The 14,101-nt window shown below is 40.3% G+C and overlaps 2 protein-coding genes across 10 annotated transcripts in view; one reads left to right on the forward strand and one right to left on the reverse strand.

The window, feature by feature from the left end:
* Positions 1-14,101, forward strand: part of PKNOX2 (PBX/knotted 1 homeobox 2) — a 138,205-nt gene that overhangs the window by 112,005 nt on the left and 12,099 nt on the right. The window contains exon 16 of the transcript XR_008209913.1: positions 3,184-3,312. The gene's annotated coding sequence lies outside the window, so the exon portion shown is untranslated. The remainder of the gene's footprint in view (positions 1-3,183; positions 3,313-14,101) is intronic.
* The window catches only part of SIK2 (salt inducible kinase 2), a 49,487-nt gene that overhangs the window by 17,514 nt on the left and 17,872 nt on the right, over positions 1-14,101 (reverse strand). For all 9 annotated transcript variants that reach the window (XM_052697386.1, XM_052697389.1, XM_052697388.1 and 6 more), the window contains exons 5-8: positions 6,856-6,980; positions 4,818-4,941; positions 2,084-2,304; positions 680-832 (exon numbers count right to left, since the gene is read on the reverse strand). In XM_052697386.1, the coding sequence (XP_052553346.1) occupies positions 680-832; positions 2,084-2,304; positions 4,818-4,941; positions 6,856-6,980 (623 nt within the window). The remainder of the gene's footprint in view (positions 1-679; positions 833-2,083; positions 2,305-4,817; positions 4,942-6,855; positions 6,981-14,101) is intronic.

Here is a 14,101-nt window from a genome sequence, read left to right on the forward strand (position 1 = left end):
CCCTTTGCTGCATAACAGGAAGAAAAAATGGCACAAACTTCAGCAGAAGTGACCTTATTTAGGAACATACCTGAGTCTTGAGCAACAAAGAGTCTCATGACAGTAATTCTCATATTTGCCATGTAATAACGCAATGAATTAGTTTCTTAACCTGCTTATCAATGCTATTTTCTCTTGGGTACCTCTATAATTCAGGGAAACAGAAAGCATATCTAGAGAACAGCAGGTCAGAAAATAATTTTATTTTCAACAGGTCTTTTTGGACTGCCTCTGTTTAAAAGCACTCTGTAGAGCGTTCATGCTTTAGCCCCCATGCCAGCAGAGCCCTCCATAAATTCAATGGCTTATTTGTGGATCGCTTTAAAGATACTCCAAGCATTGCACAGACTGTATTTCTCTAATACTCCAACCATTGATTTCCAAGCAAAAATTTAGAAATTCTCAAAAATGGAAGCTTTCCACTTTGAAGCACAAGCTTTCTCTTGAACCATATTGCCAAAAAAGCGCTGCCCAAAAGGACAAAAGGGATGTTAAGAGCAAAACAAAGAGAAGAGAGGGAATAAAGGGAACCTAAGGTTAAAGCACTCGAATACCTGTTTAAAGCTTAAACTATTGTTTGCATTTTGGGACTCAGAATGAAGTCAGTCAACTTTCACATCTGCCTAGAAAGAGACCTCACCTTGGCTACTGTCTGCTCAGCAATGGTGCTTGGGCGGCGCTGGCGAGCATCAAATCTCTGCTCTACAGGGAAGCTGCTTCGATGCGATTTGAGTCTTTCCACTAACAAGTAATAGATAGCAGCAAAGTGGTTATAACTCTTGTTCTGCAGTGACTGAAAAAGAAAAGTGCAAGAGTTTATATGCAGTCAAATACAGGTTATTTTTTACATTCTGTGAGACCAAGAAGCAAGAATTGTCATCTCAGGAAAAAAAAAGAAAAAAAGATACTGAAGAGGGGTTTACAGCATGCAAACATTGTTCTGGAGTTGAGAAAGTTTCAAATTGGAGTGCTAAGCAAAGTGTAAGAATCAAATGTTGTTTCTGCATTAGAATTGGATAATATTTTTTATTTCATGATCTCCACTGTCACAGTTCTTTTTGGGAGTCTTTCTACTTTACTCTGATAGTTTGCATCACTTATCCTCTAGACAAACCTTCCCTAGGAATGCATACTCAGTATACAGTGTATATATGTGTATTTTGTCATATCCATTGTGAGAATACCCTAAATGAGGATCAAACCAGAGAACAAGTCATGCCCTGCCCAAAGAAGCACCTGAAGAAATATCGGAGGGCCTGGCATCAGCCCCGCCTCCCCATGCTTTTTGTTTAACAGAAGACTTTGAAGAAAATCACCGTATCAATACGCCAAGAAGAGCACTGAGACATCTTGGAAACAACAGGATGGCTGCTGACTGACACCAGATATCGCACCAATTAACAAATGTAAACTTTGATAAGATTATGAACCTGGAGCACCCAGCCATTGGGGAAACAGGGGAGAGGGATAGGCAAAGGAGGAAACAAGGTACAAAAAGCTGTCATTGTGTCCTTAGAGGTGCTCCTGCTTCCAGGACACCTGCCATTGCAATTGCAAATAAAATCTGCTTTTATCAGAGATACCGTCCTGACAAAAATTATTTGGATATTTTCAACAAAAGCATCAGCTTTAGTATAGGGGCCTTTGTAAATCACGAGGCTCACAGTATTCCAGTTTGCAGCAGTACCTATAGCTAATGTTAAGGAGCAGTCCCAAGCCTTCAGAAATTTGAGAACAGAGGAGTGACTGAGATGAGTGACCTCCTGAATGTACTGGCCATCCCAAATCACTAGAAACAAAAGGAGCCAGGCCTCTATAACGCAGAGAAGCCTCCTCTGGCAGGAAGTACTCAAGTGCAGCCTCTACAATGGTTAAAAGCGTCAACCACTGTATAAAGAAATGACTGTGTTAACTCCACAAGGAGTCTGTTAGTATTTACATTTAGTAAGAAGCACAGGTTGGGATTGGAGGGAAACATGTAACTGCTTAGTACTTCTGTGATCTCCCTCTCCCTTCCATGGACAACTGCTCAAGACTGGTTTACCTCTATAGTCTTCTGCTGGTCTATTCCAAGGCTGTGCATTAGCCGGAGAACCTGTTCGTTATACTCTCCAATGGAAGGCTGGTTCTCCTGTCCTGGGGCATAAAGAACAGTTCTCTGGGCAGGAACTTCTATCAGCATCCACTTGTGTTCCTTAATCTGAGCAATCGTTAACCGTTTGGATGGGTCTAGGACCAGCATTCTTCTAATCAGATGCTCACAATCTGTTGGGGAGTAAAACATATTACCAGCCTGCTTACTGTTTGCATATTTTCACCTGACACCTCCCAAAAGAGCGTGACAACAGGAAGCTGCCTCTCTTCTACTTGACTCCGGCACTAAAAACATTTCCTGAGGGCTACAACAATCTTTGAAAACAAGATTAAAAGTCACACAAGAGGGAAGAAAAAAAGACCCAGCTTCTTTAAAGCACAGTGCCATTACATCTACATAGCTCCTACACAAGGGGCGAGGTAACATTTAATAACTCTTTGAAGCTGCTTGTGCTTCCTGAGTGCCAACATTAACTGATAAAGCTTCAAAAACCTCTGGGAAATGTGTGTGGGGAAACAAGCATCTTTCTCCAGCATTCTGAAATAGCTTGTCCAGGCTCATGGAACAAGAGGTTGGCAAAAGTAAGGTTTATTATTAAACTGATTACTATTAAAGATTTTCACCCCAGTGCTCACAAAATGCATCTGTGGCTGTGAATAGTAGCCAATGGCAAAGAGCAGTTTTACCTGTTTTAATTCCAGGATCAAAGCACAACCAGTGCTTTAGGTGCCACAGTGATTCTGAATATAACAGGGTGTCGCTGTTTTCTGACCACTACATATTCAACAGTACTAAAAAGAGTGATCACAGAGATCTCAGTTGGGTTCTGGGAGATGAGGGTACAAGAGATGAACACAGTTCTCATGCAATAAAAAGTCAGTATAACAATGTAAGTTAACTAATGTAAGCTTACCAATCTGTCCTGCATTTCTAGCTGACCATAAGATGCTATGAGCCAGCCAACTCAAATATTTATGACGGATAGTTTAGAGAGATTTCTGGCTATTTATTCCTGTTGATCTCTTTCGGTTTCCATGTTTTGCTAACAGGCAAATTCTCCCCACTCCCTGCAACACCATGTGATCAGCAAAGGAAGCTGCAAAGCTGGAAATGAAACAGCCCATCTGCACCTCAATCACAGCAACAGCTGATGTGTGGAATCAAACTCTGTAACTCAAGTAAGATTACAAAGCAGGTACAGTTTATTCAGTGCTGCGCAGACACCGGATGCAATGGGGATAGATCCACCTAACTTGCAGAATGCAGGGCAAAACCTTAGTACAGATCTAGGCTAAACTAATACATAATCAATGATTTTCCCAGAATTTGCATACATATTCATTAAATTTCCAAGAGCCCACCGGCATATGGTCGCTCCCTCTTGCACATGCGCCAGGGGCAGTGGGGTTCTCCTGGTGGTCGTGGGATGAAAGCTCATTGTCTTCAACAGAAGTAATCCCATCCTGACCCATTTGTTGTGTCATGTTTCTTCAAGTTTACAATTGAGTGTCCAGATGTTATCTGGCCTCACATCCTGCTTACCTGCATTCCTATACATTGGTTAACCCTTACCTTGTCCTTTCCTTACTCACGTTCCCCTACAATGGTTAACCTTCAGTTTGTCCTCTACTAACTCACAGCTGCTACCTGCACAGAGGTTCTTGCATCTAGTTCACATGCTTATATCAGCAAAGTCACAAACACAGCACAACTCAGAGCAGGCTGCAGACTGTGCCCAGGAAGCTGAGGGCTTGCTGCAGTGCAGTGTTGGTAAAAGCGACCAAATAGCTGAGCTAACCAGATCAGCTGTACAATAGCAGCTATTTTCAGGTGCAGCATGCACTAAACACCACCAGAATGAAAAAGGGGAGGATCAGAATGTTTTGCACCACGGAATGCTGAACAACAGACAGAAAAATTATTTTTAATTCCCTTAAAACAAATAAACAAAATCCCATAAAAAGTAGAATACTGAAAGGGGATTTGATTCAGGAAGAGTTCTTTTGAAGTAATCAGGCTTAGAGACCCTTTAATAAATGGAAGCTGAAGGACACCATCAAACTGTGCAAAAATGGCCCAATTTGTTCTCATCTGAGAGGCACATGGAAGAGGGAAACCCAACAGATGGGGCAGTTAGGTAAGGCAGAGATCTAACAGTCAGTTGTGTCTGGGAGTGCCACAAGTACACGAAGTTGGCATATGAATTCATTGTGCGCTTATTTGCTTTTGTTTAGCAGACACTGTCAAATGCTCAATCCACAACCTAGGAATGACAGTGATATTGCTATCAGCATATTTTCTTCCCAGATTAAAATGTTTACGGCCTTGTAAAATGAAAGTTAATTGCTATACAGATGTGCCTCTCCCCCTATGTCCCCATATTCCTGGTCACAGTAGAATGAGAGATCCTTCACCCTCTATTTCAATTTTCTCCTTGTCTACGGACAAGCCACACTGCAATCTGCAGGAAGAATGGGCTGGTTTGCCTACCTAGGAGAAGTAGCCTAATTGCAAAGACATACAGCTCACCTAGGCTTTTACTTGTGTTTCTTTGCAAAATGAGAAACAATTTGCTGTACTGTAATCTGCTGGGCAGATATACCACCCTCACTGTACTGCAACAGAGATTATTCTAGAATTTAATCAAAGTTTAACATAGCAAGAATATAAGACAAGCCATTACCTTCTGACATAAAGTAAGGTATCCTGAACCTTCCTTCCAGAACTCGCTGCCTCAGTATGGGGAGCGTTGGCCCATCAAAAGGTAATGCTCCACAGACCAAAACATAAAGAACCACACCCATGCTCTGTAAGAAAGAGAATATTCCTTTCATTTTTCAGGCTTCAAGCAAAGTAGTTGAGCTTGGTTAGCCAAATCCTGTCACAGAAAAGTCTGTAAATTATGTCCCAGAGAAACAGGAAATTTATGCATAGTAGAGTTAGAATTCTGAAGACTTCTGTTAGACCTTAGAACACTAAGCCCCAAGTGGCTAGGCTTGCAGTATCTGTGCCAATAAGCAGGTAAGTTGAAGCATAGCATGCTGGAGACTCTGGCTGCTAGCAGGAAGCTCGTGACAGATGACTAAATGAGACCTGCAGAGCAAGCCCAAACTAAGGTAAGAATCAGAAACTATTGCTCTGAATGTCATTCAAACAAAAGCAAACCTCAAACAGCAGCCGCTTAAAATAAGAAACGTTTCACATTTACCAATTTGCAGAAACCTGGGTAAGAAACCTGGCATCCTGGTATCTTTATCAACAGCGATCTTCAGGGAAAGATGGATCTGTACTGCTGTGTACAGTACTCTGAGCATAGGGGATTGTGTAAAACGAACAAAAGGAGACAATCTGGGAAAGGGCTCTCATCCAATTGCCAGACTAATTTTGTGAAGCACGTAAGTTAATTGGCAAGTGGAAATCGTCCTGCAGCAGATGCCAGAAAAATATCACACCACACAAGATGAAATAGCCACAGCAAATGAAATAACCACACCAAACTCTCATGCCATGAGTTGCAGCAGATAGTCACAGCACTCAATTTCTTAGGAGGAAAAAAGGAAAACATTTAACATTTACCTTAAAACTTTTTAGAGATACAGAATCATCTCAGAAAATAAGTGAAGCTAAATTTCAGATAAGCTTTATCTGAACTATAAACAGCCTGCTTTTCTTTGTGAGCAGGTTTATTCTGTTAATAATTTAGGGTCACACATACTTAGAAATATTTACCAAAGCTCAGAGATTCACTTTTGATGTTCAAAACTGACATCTACTGTAGGCTTATTTGTCAATTACTGGAGATTCAGAAAGGCAATCGCCTATTTTTTTTTTTAATATGTCTACATATATATGTAAATAACATTTATATGTGTGATATATGTGCGATATAACATATATATATGTGATAACATTGATAGACAAATGCACGTATGCATCTATGTACATAAAAGCACAGTGTTTCTTTGTTAAAAGAACTAGCATCATTTTAATTAGCAGCTGAAAGGTGACCTTCTGTGCACCTTTTGCTTACCAGGCTTTGGCGAAGATGTCAGTGCCTACGTTATGAAGTGTGTAATAGTATCACCACAAACCTAATACCAGAGCAGTGGCTGCCAAGTTGTATTGTGTCTGGTTGCTTCAGAAAGTGAATGTCTTGTAAGTAGCAGAATATTAAATAAATAAAAATTTGGAATGACAAAGCAGGCTGACAACAGATGAAGGGCACAGAAAACTTCTTTGGCTCAGTCTTATCCCTTTTCAATTGTGTAAGAATGAAGGTGACTCCCTTGCATTGATAGCACGCAGAAAGATTCAGAAACAGGCAACTCAGAGAAGAAAGCAACCATCATCTCTCCATCTCTTCTGAGTTTCAGCTGCTCTGAGTCCCATCAACTTCAGGAACAGGTTCAATCCCCACTTAACACAGAAAATACCAGAGGCACATAAACAGCAAAGTTCATGCATTCATACAAGGGAGATTTTGCAGGAGGTGCAGGCTTTCCTCTGATATGCTTACACAGATTTACAACATACACTTAACAGGCACGTAGATAGGTAACTTTAATTTTATCTGGTGTTAAGAGGCATTTTTACATCAAGGAGTAAACCTAAAGAGCAACAGTTGTCTGCAGCTTAAGAAAGCTCAAAGGCAATTCATTTACTCCAGCTTCCCAAAAGTTGACTTGAATCCACTTAAAATTAAGTAAATAAAATAGCAATACCCAGATATCCAGCTGGGGTCCTTCATATTGCTGTCCTTCAAAGACCTCTGGAGCTGCATATGGCGGGCTTCCACACCACGTTGTCAGAGGCTCACCACTCTTGTAGAAATTTCCAAATCCAAAATCTGTTGAGAAATAAAGGGGAAAAGTCACTCCAGATGCCAGCTGCATGACACACCGAATAATCGTAGGCATAGGCTGGGCCTGAAAGCTCACCTTCATTCATAAAAGGCTGTATCATAAATCCTTTTATCATTACTCCCACTGCAAGCATTTATTAGAATGCTGAATGTCCTCTACTGCTATTTTCACAATGGCATAATCATTAAAATATTCTACAACACCTATAGAAGTTTTAAGTAAACTTGTAGCAGTTTGCTAAATCTGAGTTGATAAACAGCTATTACTAAAATTCAACAAAATGTCACCCATATGTATGAGCTTATTTACTTGCGAAGAGATACCTGAGCCACAGTGCTGAATCTGAGATACCCTGGGCTTTCATAGGTACTCTCTAGCCTTGAATAAACAAAATTGATAACAAAAAGATCAGTTTTGGAGATGGGAAGAAGAAACTCTGCCAAAAGCAACAAGCACACACAGCCTTCTGCAAGGAAGGAAGCTCTGCTCCTAGGATTGCCCATAGCTCTTTCAGTCTCTCAGTAAACCTTACTAGTCTACAACTGAGCCATTCTTTTAAAAGGCTTCCTACAGCTTAACATGAAACCAGACTTCTGGACTTCAGCATTACTGATATCAATCCAATAATTAAATATGAAATGACAGCCACAATTGAATATAGAGATGAAGCCAGAAAAGAGCCTGCCACAAACAGTAGATTACCCTGTTGCTGCTTTCCTGAGTTGCATGGTTTTTTTTTCATTACTAGAACAAAACAGCAAACAACAATAGCATTGAGGAAGCTGGCTTAGTGACTGAACCAAGGCTGATCATTTTTAGAATGCAGAATTCCATGTGGGTGTTAAAACTCCCTTGCGTCTGATCTGTAGCTGCTCTCCTGTCAGTCACTTCACCTTTCTCAGTCTTCAGAGACCTTCACAGCACAGACCTTACAGCTCCTTTTATTTCCAACCATCACTCTCACTCTTTGCTTGGTTCATACATCAAGGGGGCAGTAAGAATGAAGAATAAAGCAAATGAAGTACCTCCTACATCCACTGTAGATACCCATTCTGAACACACTGCTTCAACAGCACTACTTGGTATTAAAATACAAGGCTTGTCTTACTCTTCAGGCTTTTAATAAAAGCCTCTGAAGTACACTATATGGATAGACCTATTCATATGCTGAGTCAAAATTCCAGCTCCACTTCCCATAGAATTCAATGGAGCCACATTTCTCTTAGTCCACTGTTCCCTTTGTGCTGCAGACACCCCATACGTCCCATGACACCCAAGTGCTGTTAGTACTAAAATAAAAGAGAAGTCCTCAAGGTGAGAGATCTGATAATAAGGAAAACACTCTTTGGATTTAAAACTTTCAGGCAAACTAGCTTCAGTTCACAAACAATTTGGCTGTATCTCCAGAAGGACCACAGAACAGAACATTACCAAGTGATTGGTGTGCAAAAACCATCAAGCACAGTGATGCTGTTTGTGTTCATCCCTGAGCAACTACTGCTTGAACAATGGTTCAGCTGTTCCCTGCCCCTTCTTCCTACACACTGCAGCAGAGCATGGAGTAGAAGGCTATAAGTTGCTTTGTGCTGCTTTTCATAAGTGATAACACTTTTACCCTTGGAGTTCCCACAGAGTAATACAGCATATTGGTGTGACTTGAGGAATGCTGTGAAAGTCAGCCATGTTGATATGCAGTGGTCAGTCTGTTGATTTAGTCCTATCAGCTGCTGCCTGACTCAGAGGTACGTTAGTGTGTGGTGCTGCCAATCAGCAGATAGCAGTACAGATATACACTGTGGTTAGGAGACGCTATACTGGGCACTGCTGGTGCCTCTTTTGGTTTACGGGCTCTGTATCACTGCATGAGAGAATCCCCAGAGTCAGTCAATACGTAGATACTAAACAGAAAAATTTAGCAGGCTTAACAGTAGCACGTAATTGCTTTAGAGGAGCTTGACTCTAGAAGTCTTTGATTGCTTTCCTAGTAAGTCACCAGAGCTCCAGTTTATTGAACAGCACTCCTGCAATATACATAACAAATAATGCAGGCAGAAGACACAGTATCAAGAACACCAAAACTGTAGAGTCTGAGAACACTTTTTGCCTTTCACGATTTTTCTTTAGCATGTAATAAGACACAAACTCGGTCAAATTTGGTTTCAGCAAGTTCAGAAGTTATCTGGAACACACACACACAGCAGCATGACCTCATAAGCTTTTTGACTGTTGCTATTAACTATTTCAACTTTGAGTTCACTAATGATTTCAGCAAGATTTGAAAAGAGATCCCAAGTCTTTTCATACCCCAGGTTAATTCTTCTCACCAAGAGCACCCCCTTACAACCTTCATCACCTCTGCTTCACTGCTCACGCTGCAGTGCTGAGTCTCTATTGTGTTAAAAAGTACAACTCTTCTGAGGAGGATATTCTTAGTTGTCTTTGATGAAATGTACTAATTAGGAATAATAGAGGAATTATGGAGAGCCAAGGCTATGCAACCAGCCAGCTCTCAGCATGGAAGTGTCCACAGTGGGTAGTGCACTGTAAGGTAACAGACTCAGGCAGGCAGTGGTAACTGTAGATCTCCCAGTTATGCACAAATAGCTCATACTTTTCTGTCCTTATTTTGTGCCTCCTCTTTCCAAAGCTCAGTCTAATCTTGAAGGAACTGCTAGTTACAGCAGTGCACACGGCTCACCTGTCTTATAGCAATTCTAAGTGCTGTTCTTCCATTGTAAACACATCTTGAAGAGTACTTTGCAAGATGACTAAAACACTTTTTATTTAGGAATTTCAAGGGACTGAGAATTTGTCTCTTGTCAAGTGTTTGAGGGTGCTAAGGAACGTTACAGCAAGGATGCTGAAATAGAGCAGGCTAGTTCAGGTAGAGCTCATACCTAGTTCAGGTATGAAATCCGTGACTCAGAGCAGGGCCAAGCATAGCTGAAGTGCCTGTCCATTCTCTGCACAGTGAATGGAAATTGTCCCTCTTTGTTGAAACCTCTTTCCTTAGCACTTCAACAGCTTGAAATCTGATGCTGCAGCTCTGCTGTAATGTTTCTGCCACCACAAATGCACATCACATGCTCTGGGAACATCTCAGTCCCCCAGATACCTCAAAGCATAAAGGGAAGATCCCAAAGCATAATGCTAGATCCCATTTCTTTTCATAAAGATTTGCCTAATGCATTTGTTTCCCCTCGGCAGTTAACTACAGAGCCCAGTACTCTATATGTACTTCATTAGCATCTCATCAATTGATTGCAATTTGCCTTTTCTTTTTAAATAAACCAGTCATCTTGTGAAATAGATATTAGAGATTTCTGAATTTGCCTTATAAGAGATCAAGTCTAAAAATAAGCAGCATAGTCCTTTCAGACCAATGCATGCCAGTGCAGTACAGATACTAGCTACTTTGTCAGCCACATTAAGGTTGTGTAGAAACAGAAAAATCTACCTTATCTACCTGACCACATATCTGGAACTTCTGTGTCCAACCCAAAGTTGCCAAAAAAGCTGTACTTCAGTTGTCCAGATCCCTTAGAGAAGCCAGGCCAATGGCTGAGCCCACCACAAGTAACTCCACACTGAACAGGCAAAAAAACTTTTCTTGGTAGCATTAACCCTGCATTATATACCAAAAAAAGCCTCTAATTTGGATCTGCAGGCTCTCCTAATACTCAGACTGGCTTACACAACCAGCTAGTGGCTGCTTTGTATCCACATACACTGTAAATGAACTCTACTACTTTTGTAGCAATGGCAAGAGCTAAATCTAGTGCCAGTGACTCTCCCAAGCCATTCCTGTAATTCCTCATGCAGAAAAAAAGTTATCTGATCTTCATCCGTCCGGGAAGTGATCCCAAAGTACGTCAGTGCAGCTACAAAGGATGTATTCTCAGAGACATCTGACAACTGCAGAACACTGTGTGCACAATGTGGAGGTCTTTACTTTATTAGAAATTCTCACATGCACACGAGTGGGAAACCGTCTTCCAATACGTAGCAGGAGGAGATAGTCTTCTGAAAGATATACTTTAGTTCAAAAGTAATTAAGCTGGACATTTATATCTACGCTTCATTTACCAATTTAACCCAGTGTTAAATTAAACTTAAATTTAACCTTAAATTAAATATGTATTCCAGAGAATTAACATACTTCTATTACAAGAGACCATATTGGTTACTGCAGAGATCTGTTACAAGCAAAACCTCCACCTTGATCCAAGGTCACTATCCCGGCTCTGACTCAGAGACTCACGTACTCACTGTCAGTGAACTTTTTGGACTTGGCCATCATCAAAAAGCATCTGCCTAAAGGGGAACTACAACACCAGAATTATCAGCTGAAGGTCAGACTGCAAGATCCACAACAGTGCCACACACTGCAAATACACAGAATGCCTGACAGTTGCATGAACAGTTATGCAATGGCATCCTGGCATGCCACTGTACTCTGGAGGCACCAACGTCAGCTCAGATTCCAGATCTAAGTAGGAAATACCAAACATAATATTGGTGCCATCTTTCCTTTTGCATTCTTCTTCTGTGCTAAAACAATTGCAATATAAGTTGCAGTAACACAGAGAACAACAAAATTTCCTTAAAACAAAAAACAAAAAACAAAAAAAACAAAAAAACCCAAATCCCAGTGACTTTTTCTGATCACAGATAGACTTTTGTTGTGAATCTCTTATTTTCTTTGAGAAGACATTTCTTTACACATCATTGGCTTGGCAACTCCAACAATACTTCAGGAAACACACAGCAATTTATTTTCACATAAACATTTTTCTGTCTGTGTAGGTGTAATTTAATCTGATCTCTCTTCACTTATCTTGAGCATGTCAGATAATTATCAATCCAACTCCCAGCTGCAGCTCCTACTCAGGTGCCACCCTCATAAACCTGTGTACCAGATTCACAGGTACACATTCATAGATTTGTAAGCACAGCTATAGGAAGCATAACCTGTCTGGATATAAACAAGATTTATAATGCTAAGAAATTAAAACTTTTACCTATCCAGACTGGAATTAAAGTTAGAGTTGAATGTGAACATGCAGAAGCTGCTTTAGAAAGAAAGACAAACAAATTTGAGTAGCAAAGGACAGAACAGTCTTTAAGTACAAGTGATCACTATACAAGGTGCAGGTTTATGCTGTAATTAAGATTTTCGCTTTTTGTAGTTACTCTTGCATGTTTAATTTCATAGCATTTTTTTTTTTTTTTTTTTTTTTTTTTATGATTACCAGAAGCAACTCAAGAGCAAGGGCACCTTAGAACAGAGTAGCATGGTCCTTGCAAGGCTGCTGCCTTCTGCTCCCAGAGCAGCAGTATTACAGAAATCGATGCAGTCAAGACAGTGTTTGGCCAAGTGGAATAGCATCTGATGGTTTTACATGGACAAAGACAATTGTTTTATTATGCAGTTCTATGAATGAAAGGTCTCTGAACTGATACTAGAAGGAACAGGCAAGGGTGTGTTCTGTCCAAGCGCTACTAAAGCAGTAAACATTACTACTGGCTGCTGGGGCTCAGGGGCAGGAATGAGTACAGGAGGAGTAGGCTAAAAAAAAGTGGCATGCTTTGTATGCCCTGTTAGCGCCAGATGGATCTCAGCCAGCAGGAATTCCTCATGAGTCTGCACACCTTGTCTATGAGTCTTACAGCCTGTCAAATAGCTCCATCATTCTGTCTTTGAACTGCAGTTCTGCAACTTCAGTTTCTTCCCCTTTTCAAGGGCAAGGAAGACTGGCATCCTCTAGCTTTATGTTTCCACTAAAAAAATAGCATTGACAATAAGAAGTACAGTAAAAGCCAAATACCTGTTATTTTGTGCTGGAGTTATTCATGTAAAATGAAACAGTGATGCATATTTCAGCAATTTGCTCTTATCATCAGAAATGAAGTTATATTCTGTTGTTATACAGAATAATTACCTGTGCAAGGAGATCAGTATTTTTTGTTAGGGTACATAAATTATTAGGGTGACCTCTTTTTGTTTCCATTATACTTTCCACAATTACTTCCAATTATATGAAACCACTTTTTATGAACTTGAGAATTCATAGGATCCATTAAAGTAACTTCAAAGAAAAAGTTCAAGATTAAGTCACCATACCAGCTGCTTGATCCACCAGGCTTCCTCAGTTTTTAATTACTGTGCTGACAGTTTGGTTGTCCCATTTTTTGAGGTGTTAGAACAGCCAGGATTCAACGGAGTACAAAATAATCACCAGCACTCTTCCTATTCCCCTACTTTGTTTCTCCTTGCAATTATTGATCTACCACCATCATTCCGGATGAAAGATAATCATTTTTAACCCAAGAACAGCATTGAGGTTTCTCATTCCAGAAAAATGGATTTCAAGAACATTACTATCACCTAATGTGCCAATTCTGCACAAGACACGTCAGCCACAGAATTCTAAAAGGACTGAAATTGGACTTGCTATCAGAAGACTGAGATTATATAATTCAGTGATCTTTATCTTTTTAACATTTTCCCAAATGTGCATATTAAAAAGAAAAAACAACAACCATTTACAGCATTGTGTTCAGCTGAATAAACTCTGTGTGAATAAACTCTCTCTGTGCCACCTGAAAATACTGGCTCCCAACATTTGGGGCATTTAGTTTCTTGATTTCATTACTGTCCTCAGAATAATATTTAATTTAAAAGGTATAGGTTTTTTTGCACACAGAAATGGAAACTCTTTTCCTGTTAAAAATGGAAACAGAGTAAGATTTCAGACCGGTTTGCAATTTGAGAAATAGAAGCTCCCTGCCAGAGCCACTGCTACTTCTGCTGTGCATCTAGCAATATGAGGTGGTCTCTAATTTATACCACTACAAATCATGTAGAAGGGATACCAGCCTCAGAGCTACAATTAATCCAGTCTTCTAAAATTACAAAAATAACACAGCTTGCCTGGCGCTATAGAGCCACATGGGTCTTCTGTTATAACATCGTAATGTGAGCAAAGGATATCAAGATGAGAGGGGTGCTGATAAAGGAAAGGTATGAGCATGTTAGAAACAAACCTGACCCACTTCATGCACTGAATGTGCATCAGCCATTCTGACGTCAATGCATATTTTA

Source organism: Tympanuchus pallidicinctus, unplaced genomic scaffold (genome assembly GCF_026119805.1).
Source record: "Tympanuchus pallidicinctus isolate F22 unplaced genomic scaffold, pur_lepc_1.0 scaffold30, whole genome shotgun sequence".
Classification (NCBI taxonomy): Eukaryota; Metazoa; Chordata; class Aves; order Galliformes; family Phasianidae; genus Tympanuchus; species Tympanuchus pallidicinctus.